The sequence below is a fragment of the Orcinus orca genome, chromosome 6 (genome assembly GCF_937001465.1).
Source record: "Orcinus orca chromosome 6, mOrcOrc1.1, whole genome shotgun sequence".
NCBI classification, from domain to species: Eukaryota; Metazoa; Chordata; class Mammalia; order Artiodactyla; family Delphinidae; genus Orcinus; species Orcinus orca.
In genome coordinates this window covers 93533719-93551294 of record NC_064564.1, presented here as the reverse complement: position 1 = coordinate 93551294, position 17576 = coordinate 93533719, and the positions used below count along the sequence as shown (strand labels likewise).

At 37.4% G+C, this 17576-nt stretch overlaps 1 protein-coding gene across 6 annotated transcripts in view; it reads right to left on the bottom strand.

The window, feature by feature from the left end:
• The window catches only part of FKTN (fukutin), an 89511-nt gene that overhangs the window by 40096 nt on the left and 31839 nt on the right, over window positions 1-17576 (bottom strand). For all 6 annotated transcript variants that reach the window (XM_033431236.2, XM_004271507.3, XM_033431239.2 and 3 more), the window contains 3 exons: window positions 8765-9042; window positions 7730-7862; window positions 972-1101 (listed from right to left, as the gene is read on the bottom strand). In XM_033431236.2, coding sequence (XP_033287127.2) covers window positions 972-1101; window positions 7730-7862; window positions 8765-9042 — 541 coding nt within the window. The remainder of the gene's footprint in view (window positions 1-971; window positions 1102-7729; window positions 7863-8764; window positions 9043-17576) is intronic.

Genomic DNA, 17576 nt, shown 5'->3' with positions numbered 1-17576 from the left:
AATGATGACAGTCTATAAAACAATCTTACTCCAGAAAGTTAAACCTTAAAGCATGTATCACATAAATGAGATGTACTTTTTGGGGGGGGGGTGGGGGTTACTCTAGCTGGAAGCTCCTTGACAGGAAGAACCATGGGAATTTTCCTCAAAGCCTAATTGACAGGATAACCATACAACCCTGCTTACATCTGTTGTACCAACATAATTACTAATGGCACTCCTTTCACTCTCAAAAAGTCTCTTGAATTGGACAATAAATTATATGGTAACCCTATAAAAGCAGGAACAAAATTAATTTTTGTACAAATATAGTTATAATTAAGATAGAACAAATACAGATATAATCAACTACAGTTATAAACAAGAGGGAATAAAAACAAAAAAATGTTAAATTCTAAATAATTCTAAAATCCAAAGGAGTTTGAGCTAATGCACAATAGAAGGAGATCCAGAAATCTTTCTTGGATTCTACATTTCCCCATCTCAGAATGAACAGAATGTGGTAAGACAGTGATGTCCAATCATGATCTGGAAAAGATTCGTGGAAGACCTTATGACATTCCCTTTCCTCTTAGAAACTTTTGGTGCAATGCAAGTTATTTGTATTGTGTGTAAGTAAAGAAACAGAACACAGTTTTTTTTTTTTTAAGGTAATAACAACCTTTGGGATAGAAATAATAAAATGCTTAAGGTTATCTGAGAATCACATGTAGTCTACATGTTCTGATATAAATTTTATACAAATTACTTATAATTTTGGGACACACAACATGGCCTTAATTCTGTTTTATGCTTCTGAAGTTATTTCTTTAAAAAAAATCAATAAATCCTTGCTCCATGCACTATGTTTATTCTTTCTATAAATATGATGCTTCGAATACCACTGATGTTTTGTCATCTCAAGCAGTCATCCTTAGAGCCAAAGAGGATGAAATGTCAAAAAGACAAATGTAAAGTAACAAGAATTTTACCTAGACAAGTTCCACTGCTCAGCCAGAACCGTACTCCCAATTTCTTTAATGTTTTGGCTGCTAGTTGCAACAATTCCTTTGCACTCTTCCGAAAGGCCATAGCTTCCACAGTGTTATCATCAAGGTATTGCTACAGATATAATAAATAGTCAGCTATTATAGCCATTTCTAAGTTGCCAGAAATATTTCTGTGACATCCAAATTAAACTTGAAAATTAATCCCATATTATATATTTTTTGATTATAAAAATCAAGTTTCAGAATTCCTTGTTAGTCACACATTAAAATAAGACTATAAGAGTAGATTCTAGGAGAGACAAGTTAAATGGGAAGGACTATACCCAGGATTCTCAAAGGATGAGATTTATATCTTTATCAACTCCCTCCTCTACATCACGATTTAGCAGATTGGGTAGTTAGGGGAAAAGAAGGTTAATTAAGAGAGCTACAGGCATATCTGAAGCACAAGGCCTTCAGTGACGTTTTCATCATTCACTGGTGCAAATGGTCTTTAGGACAGAACAGTATAGTACAAAGAATGTGGGATTTTTGAATCAGATTGTGTTCAAGTCTAAACTCACTTCATTTTAGCTATGACTCTGGGCATAGCGCCTCAGAAGAACATAAGCTCTATGAGGAAAGTGACTTCATTTTGTTTATCACTATATCTCCAATGTCTAAAACAGTACTTGAATGAATGAGAGAATCAAAGAACAAACCTCTCTCAGATATAATTTTCTCATCAATAATTAAAGAATAATAATTATACTTTGCAGGACTGCTGTGAAGATTTAAAGAGATAATGACAGAAAAATGTCTCACAAATTTTGAAATTCTATACAAATATTACTGTCATTTACTTATAGTCTTTTTGCTTTTCTTCATTTTTAGGGTGTTCTGGAACTGAAGAAAGCACTGAAAATTCTTCATTGATGCTTCACTACCTATGGGACAAAATCTAAACTTCTTGGCATGGCAGACAAGGACACTGTGTTTAGGGCCAGAGTACTGGTCCAGCCTTATCTCCACCCTTCTCATATTTCACTCCCCAAATATATCACAACTTTTCATGCCTCTGTGTCAACATGTTTCCTCTGTCTGAAATGCCCTTGACTACCAAAATCTTTCAGGTCTCAGTTCCACCCTCTGAAAAGCATTCCCTGATTTTCCCAGGAACACAAATGTATTTATTCTCCCAGGGCTCCTCTTCAGCTCAACATTTAAAGAGCAAGAAATTACGTTTGGTACTAGATATAGACAGAGACAAATAAAATAATCTGTTCAGTGACCTTATAACAGTTACCATTTATATATACTTTTATTATAATTCTTATCATATTTAATTCTTTTTGTTCCAGAACAAAAGATCAAAGTCTTTTTTTAAAATTGAATTGTAATTGACATATAATATCATATTAGTTTCAGGTGTACAACATAGTGATTCAATATTTTTATACATTACAAAATGATCACCATGATAACTCTAGCTACCATCTGTCATCATACAGAGTTATTACAATATTACTGACTATATTCCCTAGTGTGTATATTACATCCCCATGACATATTCGTTTTATACCTGGAAGTTTATATCTCTTAATCCCCTTCACCTATTTCACCCATCCCCCTTATCATATTTCATTCTAATTGCTGATTCTATTTATATTTCCTCCAATAGGCTGTAAACATGAATCCTTTAAGGCAAGTACTGAATCTCTCCATCACTGTATGTACAAATTGAAAATGGTGCCTGGTATATAATATGTGAGCAACACATATTGATAAATGCGTAAATGAGTAAATAACTGACTAATCCCCTCTCATCCCACGATATCTTAAAATATCCTGGCATTCTTTTACAATACAGCAGGAGGAAATATAGTTCCTAGAAGGACCATATATCTCAAGCAAAAAGTATCCCTAGGAAAAAAGACGGATTCCTGAAGATAAGTTACATTCTCCAGAATACACAAAGTATGTGGGATCTTTTCAATATGAAAACATCCTCAGAGCCACAATTCTCTTAGAACATATGATTGGCATGAGAGATGCATGTTCATATCCCTGTTGTAGGGGGGAAAGCCTGGAGCTAGAAATTTGGAGACCCAGAATTTACTCCATGCTCAGCCAATAATGACTATGTAACTTACATCTTGAAACCTCAGTTTTCTTATCAGTTAATGGTGAATCCTTGGCTTATTTCACAGAGTAACTGAAAGGATCAAATTAAGTAACAGAAATGAAAACTTTGTGTTATACAAAAATATTACTCTGACAATTATGTCCAACTGAGGCTGCCCCTGCATAGACACACTCCCAGCTCTGACATACCTTTAATAAATAACATGACACTCCCAGAAATTCCATTTCTTAGAATTGACCCTCATATGCGTTAAAGTATAAACACGTATATACCTATACACCTTATACATCTGTTATGGACTTTAAAAGTTATAGTTATACATACCTCTTTTCATTTAAAAATGTCTCATATAAATCTTGGGATTACCATGCCTCTTAGAAAAAGACTAAATCCTAATTTAAATACCAGTCCATATGATCTTTCCTGTTCAGACAACCTTTCCCCAAATCTTTCCCCAAAATATAGATGAAAAACAATAAAATGACAGAAGGTGTCCACTCATTTCACAGATGAGGAAACTAAGGCTCAGAAATTTGCCCCAGGTCTCAGAGCAACTTAGTAGAAGAAAGAGGATATGAATGTGGCTTTCTAGATATTTCTGGGCCAGGGGTCCAGATATTTCCATACTCCCCTCTAGTTTTTTACTGGAACTCAACAAACTGAAGCTCATCAATTATTTTTTGATGGTTACTGCCGAAACAAAATCAAGTGCAGGAAAATGTGTATTATCCTAGTCCTAAACTTCTTGGTAGATTGGGAAAATAATTAAAGTAAATAAAGTAAGCCAGGAGAGCACTTCCCCTCTGTTCTCCTTCCCTCCCTGGACTCTTCTAAACTAGAGCCATTAGATGAGGCAGAGCAAGAAAGCGCACAGTGGTGGCCTGGCATGGGTATCGGAGCCTGAGAAGGCGTCGAGGGCATCCACATGGAGAAGAGTCCAGTGTGGGGAGCCAGAGCCTGAGCAAGATGAGAAGTGTGTCTATATATGGGAGTAGCCCAGTGGGGGAGAGCAACACCTAAGCAGGATGAGGATAGCATCCATGTGGGAGAGCGAACAGCAGAAACAATGGGAGACTGAACAAATAAGTAAATATATTAAGGGTAATATAAGTCAGGTTTCTCACTGTTTGAGAAGGGAGTCACAAAAATGGAAATGAACCCTATGTTATTTAATTGAAATATAAATTAGACTGAAGACATCAATGTGGATTCATGGATCGTGATAGACAGACAGATACAGAAGTAAATACACACACACTCTACTCCTGTCACTGAGAGGTCCTGCAGGCAAGCAAATCTGGCCTCCAGGCTTGGCTTCTAAAAGGAATCAGTATCCAGAGAGATGGCTGATTCCAGGATTGTAGCAGGGAAATTACAAGATGAACCTAGAATATCTTGAGCCAAAAAGCAAGAAGGTGCTCAAAAGATGATGGAGACATGTCAAAAAGACACAGAAGTCACGTGAAGGGGCTTCCACTGGCCAAATATGGAACAGTTTGAGGATCAAAATAAATGAAGAAAATAGTGCACTATAACTCATTGAAGAAAATAGGAAATCATGAGTTCATATTGATATAAACAAAGAAACTTGAAAGTTTGAGGAAGATATTGACAATATTTACAGACTTTTAAAGTACCTTCATGCCAAATACCTATTAATTACAAAGGGAAAAATAGAAACTTCACCAGGGCGAAGCCAGCAGACAGCACTTTAATCACGTAATCAATGTAAAAGTCAATAGTAATGGGACAAATCAAAATCATGCAGCGCCCAACAGGATGAAGTGAAAGCACAGAATCACTTCTGTGTTATTCCTACTAAAGGTATATAACCTAAATCTAACTTGAGGAAAAACCAAACAAACCCCAAACAAGGGACAATGTACAAAATATCTGGCCTGTAATCTTCAAAAGTATCAAAGTCATAAAAGTTAAAAAGTGATTGTGAAACTGTTCCAGACTGAAGGAAACTAAAGAGACAGAAAAATTAAATGCAACATGTGATTCTGAACAGAATCCTTTTATTATAATAGTCATTATTGGGATAATTAGCAAAACTTGAATGAGGATTAAATGGTAATAATCTTTATATTAATTTCCTGATTTTTGTACTAAGACATGTAGGACAATGTTCTTGTTTTCAAGAAATACTAAATTATTTGAAGTTGTGGGGCAGATGTTGACAACTTACTTGCAAATGATTCAGGAAAACAAATTATTTGTATTGCATCTGTAACTTTTCTGAAAGTTTGAAAACGTTTCCAAAAATTATTGTAAAAAAAAAAGAAAGAAAGTTAGGAGGCTGCTTTGTGAGATCTAGTAGATTCATTGATTTTTTTTTTTCCAACACCAGGCATTGTATTTAAGACTGTTTGGCGCCATCAAGTGTTCAAAGTTATGTATGTTCACCTTAATTTGAAAACTGACCTTCCTGTGGTTATAACGTAAGAAATGATGAAGAATGAAACATTTACAAGGGTAAGGATTAAAAAAAGTTATCAATCCCATTAGGTACTCTATATCAGTAATAACAGTACATTAGCAGAAGAGGAAAACAAATCAGTAATCACGAGTCTGTCTTGCTACTAGTGAAGGACACAAATAACATGATGAAGAATGAAGACAAAGTTTGGGACTTCCCTGGTGGCGCAGTAGTTGAGAATCCACCTGCCAATGCAGGGGACACAGGTTCAAGCCCTGGTCCGGGAAGATCCCACATGCCGCGGAGAAACTAAGCCCGTGTGCCACAACGACTGAGCCTGCGTGCCACAACTACTGAAGCCTACAGCCCGTGCTCCGTAACAAGAGAAGCCACCGCAATAAGACCGCACACCGCAACCAAGAGTAGCCCCTGCTCGCCGCAACTAGAGAAAGCCTGCACACAGCAACAAACACCCAATACAGCCAAAAATAAAATTAAAAAATAAATAAAATTTTAAAAAAAAGATTCAGCATAAAAAAAAAGAGAATGAATACAAAGTTCCACTTGATCCTGTTATGAAGAGAAACCTGTCAATAGCATTATAGCCTTGCTATGTGATGGTACTTTAAACACCAATAGTATGAGGCTATGATAAGCTGATTAGCCCTCTGAGCAACTGTCATCCACATTCTTTAATGCTGACTGAATGGTTGCCCTTAAAATCTAAAAAGCAAAAGTGAAAATATGCAATTAAAAAAATATAACACTATTCTCATGATTTCTCAATATCTTGAAACATTTTACATCTTACACTGCCTTCTCACAAAGTTCAATAAAATGAGTTTGGGCAAATGCTTGCTAGGTAATAGAGTAGCTCTAATAAGTGTCCTGGAAAGAAACCATTTGATTCGGATGAGCACCTTATTCTTCATGCATTTTTCCATCACTAGAGGAGCTTTTCTTTGCACCAGCTACTGTGCTAGATACTGGGGCTATAGAGGTGAGTAAAATAAGATGCCTGCCATCAAGAAGTTCACACAATCTTGTAGGGGGACAAGACTGACATTCACAATTAATTGTGGTAATTGCTATGACAGAGGTGGCAACCAGAAAAAAACTCCCCTGAGGCAGGAACAGTGAATGCATGGTCAAGTGCAAGCACCAGTCTGCATCTCTTCTGCTTCCTACTACTCTGTGGTGGGGATATGATGGGCAGCACTTGCCTAATACTGCTGGCCCAGCCACACATGCGGTTTTCCAGCTTTTCATCCACGAGGCTGACTGGGTATGCTTCACAGTCACATAACTACAGATTTAAGGGAACAGGGCTAGGAAGGCCCACCCAGGCTGTCAGGTCTAGGCCCTGGGTGCCAGTACAGCCTACCAGAAAAAACCTTGCATTTGTGGGTGCTGGGCATTTGGCCAGTGATGATACAGCTGGTACTTCATTTTCCTATTCCACTCCTATCCTTGTGTACACAGCTTTCTTGGAAGGGAACCCCAGAAAATAAAGGGCAAGTGGAAAAATTAGGGTACCAAAACCCCACCATATATTTGACTGATTTCACTGTATCTCTCTTTCATGTCATTTCTTACAGCTGAACTTTCATGTCCTTTAAAATCATCTTTATATCCCCCGGGGTCAGGAGAGTTCCTGGGAAGCTAGCTTTTAATAAATGTTTATTGAGTAGAAAGCTAAAGCAGCAGAATAAAGTAGAGTTCAAAAGCACTTGGTCTTTGTGTAGCATTTATCTTCAAAAACACAAAAAATTCATATTCAGTGCCAACCCTCTGAGAAAAACTGTATTTTCTATGAAGTCCTCTCTAAATCTGCATGGTCCATATTCTACATGGCTTCATCCTACTCAGATTGCTTCAAGAACAGAATATACCATCTTTATAAAGTTCATGGGCTATCCTAACTAAAAGCGGAGGCCAGTGCTGAACCTGTCAAAGTCTCCAAATAAAACAAGGTCTCCATAGATATCAAACCATTCAACTGGGGAAGAAATTGTTCCTTAAGGTTAATGTTTAATCTACTTAAAAAAAATTGAAACCATCTAGAAGAAAATAGACAAATCAGAAAAGATGTTTTCTTACTTACTTTCCATAGTTCCTTCATTCCCCCCCCCAAGAAATATTATACATATACTTCCTTTAATTTGAAAAGTACAATATTTGGTTATCTCTAACCTGAAAGAATGCTCGAGCTTCTTTATACCTACACTCAATAAATCTAGAGTGTGGTATTTCTTCCAGAAAGTGCATTGGATCTTTTGGAATGAGAACTTCTAATCCATCAATAGTAACTTGTTGTAACTCTGGCCTGAAAACAAAAGTTAAGACTTATTATAAGGATTTAACTCAGAATATTGGCAGCCTCTTCAAAATATACAATATAAGCAAATAGTTAAACTCAAGCATATTTTCTTCAATTACCTCAGGTATCATTTTTAAAGATCTACTCTCTTTTTTTTTTTTTTTTGTGGTACGTGGGCCTCTCACTGTTGTGGCCTCTCCTGTTGCGGAGCACAGGCTCCGGAAGCGCAGGCTCAGCGGCCATGGCTCACGGGCCCAGCCGCTCCACGGCATGTGGGATCTTCCCGGACCGGGGCACGAACCCGTGTCCCCTGCATCAGCAGGCGGACTCTCAACCACTGCGCCACCAGGGAAGCCCCAAGATCTACTCTCTTAGCAACTATCAAATATACAACATAGCAGTGTTAACTATAGTCACCATGCTGTACATCAGATTTCCAGAACTTATTTATCTCATAATAATTGGAAGTTTGTACATTTTGAACACTTTTACTTGTAAGTATGTAAATCCACAAACATACTTTATCCTGTGTTTGAACTCTTTATATATATAGAAAGATTTGTATTCTTTTATGCTTTATTTTTGTCACTCAACATTGTAGGATTCATCTCTGTTGTTGCACAGAGCGCGAGTTCAGAGTTCCTTGTTTCCCTGCCCTACGATTCTTCTCGTTATGCGCACATACATTTTGTGTGGGGCATTAAGAACAATGTTGCTATGAACATTCAGATATATATTATATTTCCTGGGGCACATGTGCATGAGTTGCTTCCTGTTGAATATTTACATTTCAAAACTGATTTACATGAATTACATTTTAGATTTAATTACTAAATGTAAAAGAAAGAATAAGAATTCATGACTGAACAAGACAGGTTTCACATCTCCCCTTTAGACCCTGAATTTACCTGTCAAAAGCTCCAGGATAACGACCAAACTGTAACTTTCGAAAAGGAACAAACTTCCTGTCAATATGTCCTTTGAGCCGTAGATGGCCATGCCAAAGGTAGTTGCCGCTCCTTTCATGGAAGATCACCAAGTGGACAGCATGACTGGCCAATGTGCAGATGTAGTGCAGGGGGATTTCAGTTCCAGAAAGTGAGTCTATCCCATCTAGCCGGGGGTCCTTGCTCTCGAACTTTAGGCACTGAAATCCCATATTTTCAGCTATCCGAAACCAGCTTTCCTAAAACCAAAGAAACATCAAACTTGAATATTTAAAACTAAATACTAGTAGTGAAACTAAAATGATTCTTACACTGAATTAAGTCATACATATTTTTGTCCTAATCTGCTCTTTGCCTGAAGATTAAAAAATGAAGGTGGGGAAGGAAAGGTGGTAGTGGGAGAATAAAGGAAAGTACCAAAAAGAGAAACCACACAGCATGGAAGACATGTTCAAAGACTCTCTTTATGAAAATTAATACAAATTTCTTCCTTGGAATGAGAATGCCCACTCATTATAGTGTTCTTTGGTTAGTATCTATAAAGTAAACGTTAATATAAGGATAGCACTTAAAATTAAACCTGTAATTCTCAATTTCACTTCTAATAACCTTCAAAAGTGCTTCATAAAAGCAGGGTTTTCATCTCATAGTTATATCCCAACACCTTAAACTGCTACTAAAATAGAAGCCTATCATAATGCACATTATTAGAAAATAGACTGAGATATACTATAAAACAAGGTGCATTTTCCAACAGCATTAGTTAGAGTATAACTCTCACATAACCAGATTAATCTATAGGGTAGATTTTTAATCCTAATCTGGACACCAGTGCTTTAGATGATTAACCAGTATTAATTATTAAGAACACCTTATGTTTGAATAGAAATGTACAGTTTCCAAAGAATTTTTATAAACATTACTGCATTTACATATGACATCTATCTTATAGAGCACAGATATTATAGATAAAGAAACAGACTCACAGAAGTCCAAAGAAACAAAATTAATAAGAGGCAAAGCCACTGCCAGCATTTAGGTCTTATCTAACCAAATACAAGGTTCTTTCTACTCTACAATACTATTTCTTTAAGTCTATATTTATATAATGTGTACAAAGCTCATTCACATTAATTATCTCATCTGATGTCCATAGAAATTATGTGAGGTCAGCAAGGAAGATATTATACCTAGTCTACAGTTAAGGAAAATAAAGTGGTAATACCAGACATTAAAGTTATTAAAGGATGGAAGTGCATCTGAAAGTCTTACGAGCCACAGCATTCACAAACATCTTTCAAGAGTACTTTATTTGCATCACTTATTGTCTTTGAATGTTGTTATTTGGATTAGCTGTGTCCTCATTTATGCTCTTATAATACACACAAACCGTTATCATAGTACTGATTGTACTGTTTTTTAGTTGTTTAAACTCCATTAATAGACTGAAAGTTCCTCAACCTTAAGAATCAACAAAGTGGCTAGTACCAGCAGGTGCTCAATAGATACCTGTTGTTGTTGTTCATATTGTTAAACAAGAGAAAGTGACCATTCTGGTAAAGAATGCTAACCAGTATCAATAACAACTGTCTTCTCCTTTCTGGATATAGAGTGAAATCGTGTTTTGGTCAAAGGAATGTGGATGGAAGTATCAGATACCACTTCCAGGCCTGGCCTTACAATGTCCCATAAGACCTTCCCTGCTTTCCCTCCTCCATCTGTATGTAGGGAAGCAAAGAACTACAAGATGGGGAAGCCATACAAATGAAACAGCCTGCATCCCTAAGTCACTGCTTAGAAGAAAGTCATCCAGGAATATCGCTGACCAAGAATAACCACACTGGATTTTGTCTAGAGACAATTACTCCTTTTTTTGCCCTAAACCAATGAGATTTTAGGGTTGTTTTTAGTAGCAACTAATGTAACTTAGTCTGGCTAATACAATTTCACCTTGGCACTCCTTATACTAGAATTATCAACTGTAGGATTCCCCTTCTTCATAAACCTAAGAGGTGGAAAGTACTGATTGAGTGTAAGAGTGGCCAACTCAGAGAAGGAATCTACTGTACAGGATGAAAGAAAAGCATTATAATTTGGTAAATTTGGGAAAAATTTAAAAGGCCAGACAGAACTTGAAGAGGGATCAGACCTTGGGTTGTGGGAAGAAAGACTGACAGACAAAATAGACAGAACTATGAAATGGCTTGCCTTTTTATAATCATGGCAGAGGAAAGTCAAGAACAAAGTAGTTGCTCTAATCAAACGGAGCAAAGGCCTAGGTCAAGACTGTACTGCACACATCTACTCCCAGTTACCTTGGCAGTAGTTTGCTCACTTCATGGTAATGATATTAACAAAGAAAAATCACAGGTAAATTAAGTCTATAGTAATTAGATCTGGTGATCTAATGAATTAGCTCTACCTTGGGAGAAGGTGTTGGGAGGACTATCCAAGGGCTCTGTATGATGTCATTTATGTAAAATGATAAACATGACCCTGTGTGCTTATTCTGGGTGTTGCTGACCTTTTGCTTCTGACTCTGGTCTTTCTGGTTTTGTCAATTATGGCATATTCTCTTTCTTCTAAAGTACTGGTTCTCAAGGCAAGTGGTACTGTAACCAAGAGACATTTTAGAAATTCGTGGAGATATTTTCAGTTATCATAATGATTGAGGACACACTGGCATTTAGAGGTCTAGGCCAGGTACACGAGACATCCTAAAATCCAAAATATGGAAATCTATCCTGTGTCCTGCATAATTTCAAATGTTCTATCAGATAGTCACGTAGTGAAAAACATATTTGTAATTATGTGAGCCTCCATTTCCAAGGAATACAATCGCCATGTTAAAGGAGAGACAATTTTACTTTTCTGCTGTTGGAAACTTGTTTACTGTTTTGGAAAACTATATTACTAAAAACAATATCATTCATAATAGAGTCTATAATGGAAGTTATCACATTCAGTGGTCCTACTAAATAAGTAGGATAAGTGCAAGCATCTGAATTACTTCCTTATGTCTTCCAGTGTAGTCATGCCTGGGCATTTACACACTGAAATATACATTTCCTTTCATTTCTACTTTATACTATAGTTGAGACATTACAGGATTTGGGAGATTATGTATGTAGGTAAGTTATAATTTCTATAGACTTCGTTTTGGGAAAATAAAGGAATGATAAAATACTTGTTGTAAAAAAGGTTTATAAGCTTTGTAGGCTTTTTCTATGAGGAACTCAAACAGTCCAATAGGAATGACCTACAAATACTGACATTTAGGAGTCTTTGCAGTGAAAAAGCTGGCATACTCTTATTACCCTATAGTGAAGTCCACCAGTTAATGAGGCCTAACCAGAAAAAAAAGCTTCCAATTGGTATTCAGTGCCTCATTCTTAAATATGAACGAAGATCAATGAACACTATAGAAAACCTGTATCATGAAAAACAGACAAAATAAAATAACCATACCAAAACCCAAACACCCACAAAGAAGGGAATTTCAAAAACAAAATGCGGTAGAAAGCAAAAGACTTTCTTTTAAAAACACCAAACCTTGGGGCTTCCCTGGTGGCGCAGTGGTTGAAAATCCGCCTGCCAATGCAAGGGACACGGGTTCGAGCCCTGGTCCGGGAAGATCCCACATGCCGTGGAGCAACGAAGCCCGTGCACCACAACCACTGAGCCTGCGCTCTAAGGGCCCGCATGCCACAACTACTGAGCCCGTGTGCCACAACTACTGAAGCCCACGCACCTAGAGCCTGTTCTCCACAACAAGAAGCCACCACAATGAGAAGCCTGCACACTGCAACGAAGAGTTGGCCCCCTCTTGATGCAACTAGAGAGAGTCCGCATGCAGCGACAAAGACCCAACGCAGCCAAAAATAAATAAATAAATAAATTTATTTATTAAAAAAAAAGTTAAAAAAAAGAAAAACAACAAAGGTTTAAAATCTGAAGAGGGAAAAAGACAAAACTGCACTCATAAAATAAGAATGCTACTATAAGAAACAGAGTACACAGAGCTTTTAGAAAATAAAGATATTAAATTTTAAGCAAAATATGAAAAAAATCAATGGCATTGTTAAAGATTTTGTTTAAAAGTAGAACAGTTAACAAAAGAGATGAAAAAAAATCACAGAGCAAAGATAAGAAAATGAAACTTTGGAAGTCCAACATCCAAGTAATAAGTTCAGAAAGAAAGACACTTTTATTCAACATTATCCTGGGGGTCTTACCTAAACCAATAAGACAAGAAAAAGAAATTAGGCATAAGAGTTGGAAAGGAAGAGACCAAATTTTCTTTTTGTGCAGAGAATACAATGACCTACACTCAAAGAGGGAGAAAATGAAAGAGAGGGAGGAAAAGGAGGTAGGGGATTGAGGGAAGAGAGAGAAACTATTGGAGTTTACCTATAGAGTTCAGAGTTCAGAGTTCAGTACAGTTGCTGGAAAACAAGATCAAAACACAAAAGACAACAGCATTCTAATTCACCCATAATAATGAATTGGCAAAAGAAGAGGAAAAGTATCTACATTAACACCCCCCCCATGCACACAAAACTATAAGGTAGCAAGAAATAAATCTTACAAAGATGCACAAAATCTGTAAGAAAAATATACTCTATTAAAGAACACCAAAGGACACCTAAATTAAAGGAGATATATTTCATGTTCATGGATAAGAACTCTTCATATTTTAACAATGTAAAGAGACCTTGCATGCTTTTGCTTTCTCTGACTAGCCTAGACTAACCTAGATAATGAAAGACACGTGGCCCAGGCACCTCCACTGCCTCATCTGACAGCCAGCCATCCTGAAGAAGCAGAGCTGCCTAGCTGACTGGCAGCTGTATAAGTGAACTTGGCTGAGACCAGAAGAACTGCGCAGCTGAATCTTATGCAAATTGCTAAGTCACAGAATCATAACCTACATAAATGGTTGTTGTTTAAGCCACTAAATTTGGGGACAACTGTTACACAGCAGAAGCAAATTAGAAATCAAAAGTGCAGGTAAGAAGAAACATCTTCAGATATGCAAGGTTTCAACCTCCCATTCAACCTTTCTCCAAAGAGAATTCCTAAAATGTTGTGAAGAGGAGTTATACAACAGTATCTGCAGAGCAGATCAGACTGTATTAGGGCAGAAAGACCACGAGATCTAGGAGGGATGTTTCCAGAAAAAAAAAAAAGGAACTGAGAAATGATCTGATGTATTTGATCCTACTGAGAGTTTTATGTTTCTGCTGCAGAGTTCATACATGGATTATTGATAAATATATTGAAAACTAGCAAACAAAAAAAGAGAAAGAGAGTCATATAAGAAAAGGAAAATATTCAGAGTAAACTAGGTAGCATTCATGTGATTAGCTATATATTCATAGTAAGATAAACACTGACTATTGATTTAACTACAAAATATGATACAGTCATGGTAATGGGAGAAGAGTGTGTGTGTGTGTGTGTGTGTGTGTGTGTGTCTACATGAGACAAAATAGATATGACAGCTAAATTCTCATAATTCATAATCTAAATATGAAATATTTTAAAAATAGAAGCATAAACATTTCATTTATAAAGGAGAAGATAAACAAGGTAGAGAGAGTTGAAGGTGGTTGGCTCTAAGAGTGGGAATAAGGGGTGGGGAGGAGAGAAGAGTCAGATACTGATCTTTTTCATTATGAGCTTTGCCTTACTATCTGACTTTTTAAACCTAGTACTAGTATTCTTTTGATTAAAATGCCATGTCCTAACTTTTCCATAAGCTTAAATATTTTCAAAATATCAATATAAAATTGGGAGGAACGAAAAAACAAGCATCCCTGGTGGCACAGTGGTTGAGAGTCCGCCTGCTGATGCAGGGGACACGGGTTCGTGCCCTGGTCTGGGAAGATCCCACATGCCGCACAGCGGCTAGGCCTGTGAGCCATGGCCGCTGAGCCTGCACATCCGGAGCCTGTGCTCCGCAACGGGAGAGGCCACAACAGTGAGAGGCCCGCGTACCACAGAAAAAAAAAAAACAAAAAAACAAGCAAACAAACATCATGTTATATAAACATATTATCTGTTTCATCACCTGCATCACTGCCTGGGAAGAACCATAGGGAGAAAAAAGTCAAAACTCACTCTCTTGAGACCTTGTCTAAGAGTCTGGGCAATCAAGGAAACATGCAGCTTATAGTGCTCTGCCAGACCATACTATCACCCTGGAACATAAGCCCCACCTATCAGGGGTCAACACAACTAAAACAGACCCACTGCAGAGCTAGTGCACATCTATCATGGGTGGCTGACTAAACAGTTGAGCTCATTTAATCTGATGCTAATTTTCTTACTCTTATTTGAATAACTCCTCAGAATGAAAAACAGTGAAACTGAAAAGTCAGAGGTATTCCAAATAAAGGAGTAAGCAAATTTTTGACATGTTTGGTTGAGACCTTTTTTTTTTTTTTTTTGACTACTATCTAACCTTTGCTTTGTAACCATTTAAAAAGGATGAAAATATAAGTTTGAGTTTTTGGATACACCTAAGAAGCACTCCACTCGAGTATCAAACAAGTCCTATGCACTTACAAACTGTCAAGAATAGTGCTATAGACGAGGAATACTACCCTCATGTATACCTTATGTGCCAGATACCGAAAATTCAACACCAAATCCCTTCCTACCTGGCCTGCCTACACTGATGAAAATGCTAAATACCTGTTTTTTTAGCCACCTTCACAACACGGAGACATATGAATATAGTTCTAGACAGTGAGCTATAAGCAGTTTACCAGAAGCTCCTGAGAAAAATTTTCTATCAAAAGATAGATTGTGACAATCCTGAAGCCCATGGAACAAAAACCACATTCACAGAAAGATAGACAAGATGAAAAGGCAGAGGGCTATGTACCCGAAGAAGGAACAAGATAAAACTCCAGAAAAACAACTAAATGAAGTGGAGATAGGCAACCTTCCAGAAAAACAATTCTGAATAATGATAGTGAAGATGATCCATGACCTCGGAAAAAGAATGGAGGCAAAGATCGAGAAGATGCAAGAAATGTTAACAAAGAGCTAGAAGAATTAAAGAACAAACATACAGAGATGAACAATATAATAACTGAAATGAAAACTACACTAGAAGGAATCAATAGCAGAATAACTGAGGCAGAAGAATGGATAAGTGACCTGGAAGACAGAATGGTGGAATTCACTGCTGCGGAACAGAACAAAGAAAAAAGAATGAAAAGAAATGAAGACAGCGTAAGAGACCTCTGGGACAACATTAAACGCAACAACATTCACATTATAGGGGTGCCAGAAGGAGAAGAGAGAGAGAAAGGACCAGAGAAAATATTTGAAGAGATTATAGTCGAAAACTTCCCTAACATGGGAAAGGAAATAGCCACCCAAGTCCAGGAAGCGCAGAGAGTCCCATACAGGATAAACCCAAGGAGAAACACGCCAAGACACACAGTAATCAAATTGGCAAAAATTAAAGACAAAGAAAAATTATTAAAATCAGCAAGGGAGGGCTTCTGTAGTGGCACAGTGGTTGAGAGTCCGCCTGCTGATGCAGGGGACATGGGTTCGTACCCCAGTCTGGGAAGATCCCACATGCCGCGGAGCGGCTGGGCCTGTGAGCCATGGCCACTAGGCCTGCGCGTCCGGAGCCTGTGCTCCGCAACGGGAGAGGCCACAAAAGTGAGAGGCCCGCGTACCACAAAAAAAAAAAGCAGCAAGGGAAAAACGACAAATAACATACAAGGGAACTCCCATAAGGTTAACAGCTGATTTCTCAGCAGAAACTCTACAAGCCAGAGGGGAGTGGCATGATATACTTAAAGTGATGAAAGGGAAGAAACTACAACCAAGATTACTCTATCTGGCAAGGATCTCATTCAGGTTCAATGGAGAAATCAAAAGCTTTAGAGACAAGCAAAAGCTAAGAGAATTCAGCACCACCAAACCAGCTCTACAACAAATGCTAAAGGAACTGCTCTGAGTGGGAAACACAAGAGAAGAAAAGGACCTACAAAAACAAACCCAAAACAATTAAGAAAATGGTCATAGGAACATACATATCGATAATTACCCTAAACGTGAATGGATTAAATGCTCCAACCAAAAGACACAGGCCTGCTACATGGATATGAAAACAAGACCCATATATATGCTTCTACAAGAGACCCACTTAAGACCTAGGGACACATTCAGACTGAAAGTGAGGGGATGGAAAAAGATATTCCATGCAAATGGAAATCAAAAGAAAGCTGGAGTAGCAATACTCATATCAGATAAAATAGGCTTTAAAATAAAGAATGTTACAAGAGACAAGGAAGGACACTACATAACGACCAGGAGATCACTCCAAGAAGAAGATATAACAATTATAAATATATATGCACCCAACATAGGAGCACCTCAATACATAAGGCAACTGCTAACAGCTATACAAGAGGAAATCGACAGTAACACAATAATAGTGGGGGACTTTAACACCACACTTACACCAATGGACAGATCATCCAAAATGAAAATAAATAAGGAAACAGAAGCTTTATGACACAACAGACCAGACAGATTTAATTGATATTTATAGGACATTCCATCCAAAAACAGCAGATTACACTTTCTTCTCAAGTGTGCACAGAACATTCTCCAGGATAGATCACATCTTGGGTCACAAATCAAGCCTCAGTAACTTTAAGAAAATTGAAATCATATCAAGTGTCTTTTCTGACCACAACGCTATGAAATTAGAAATGAATTGCAGGGAAAAAAACATAAA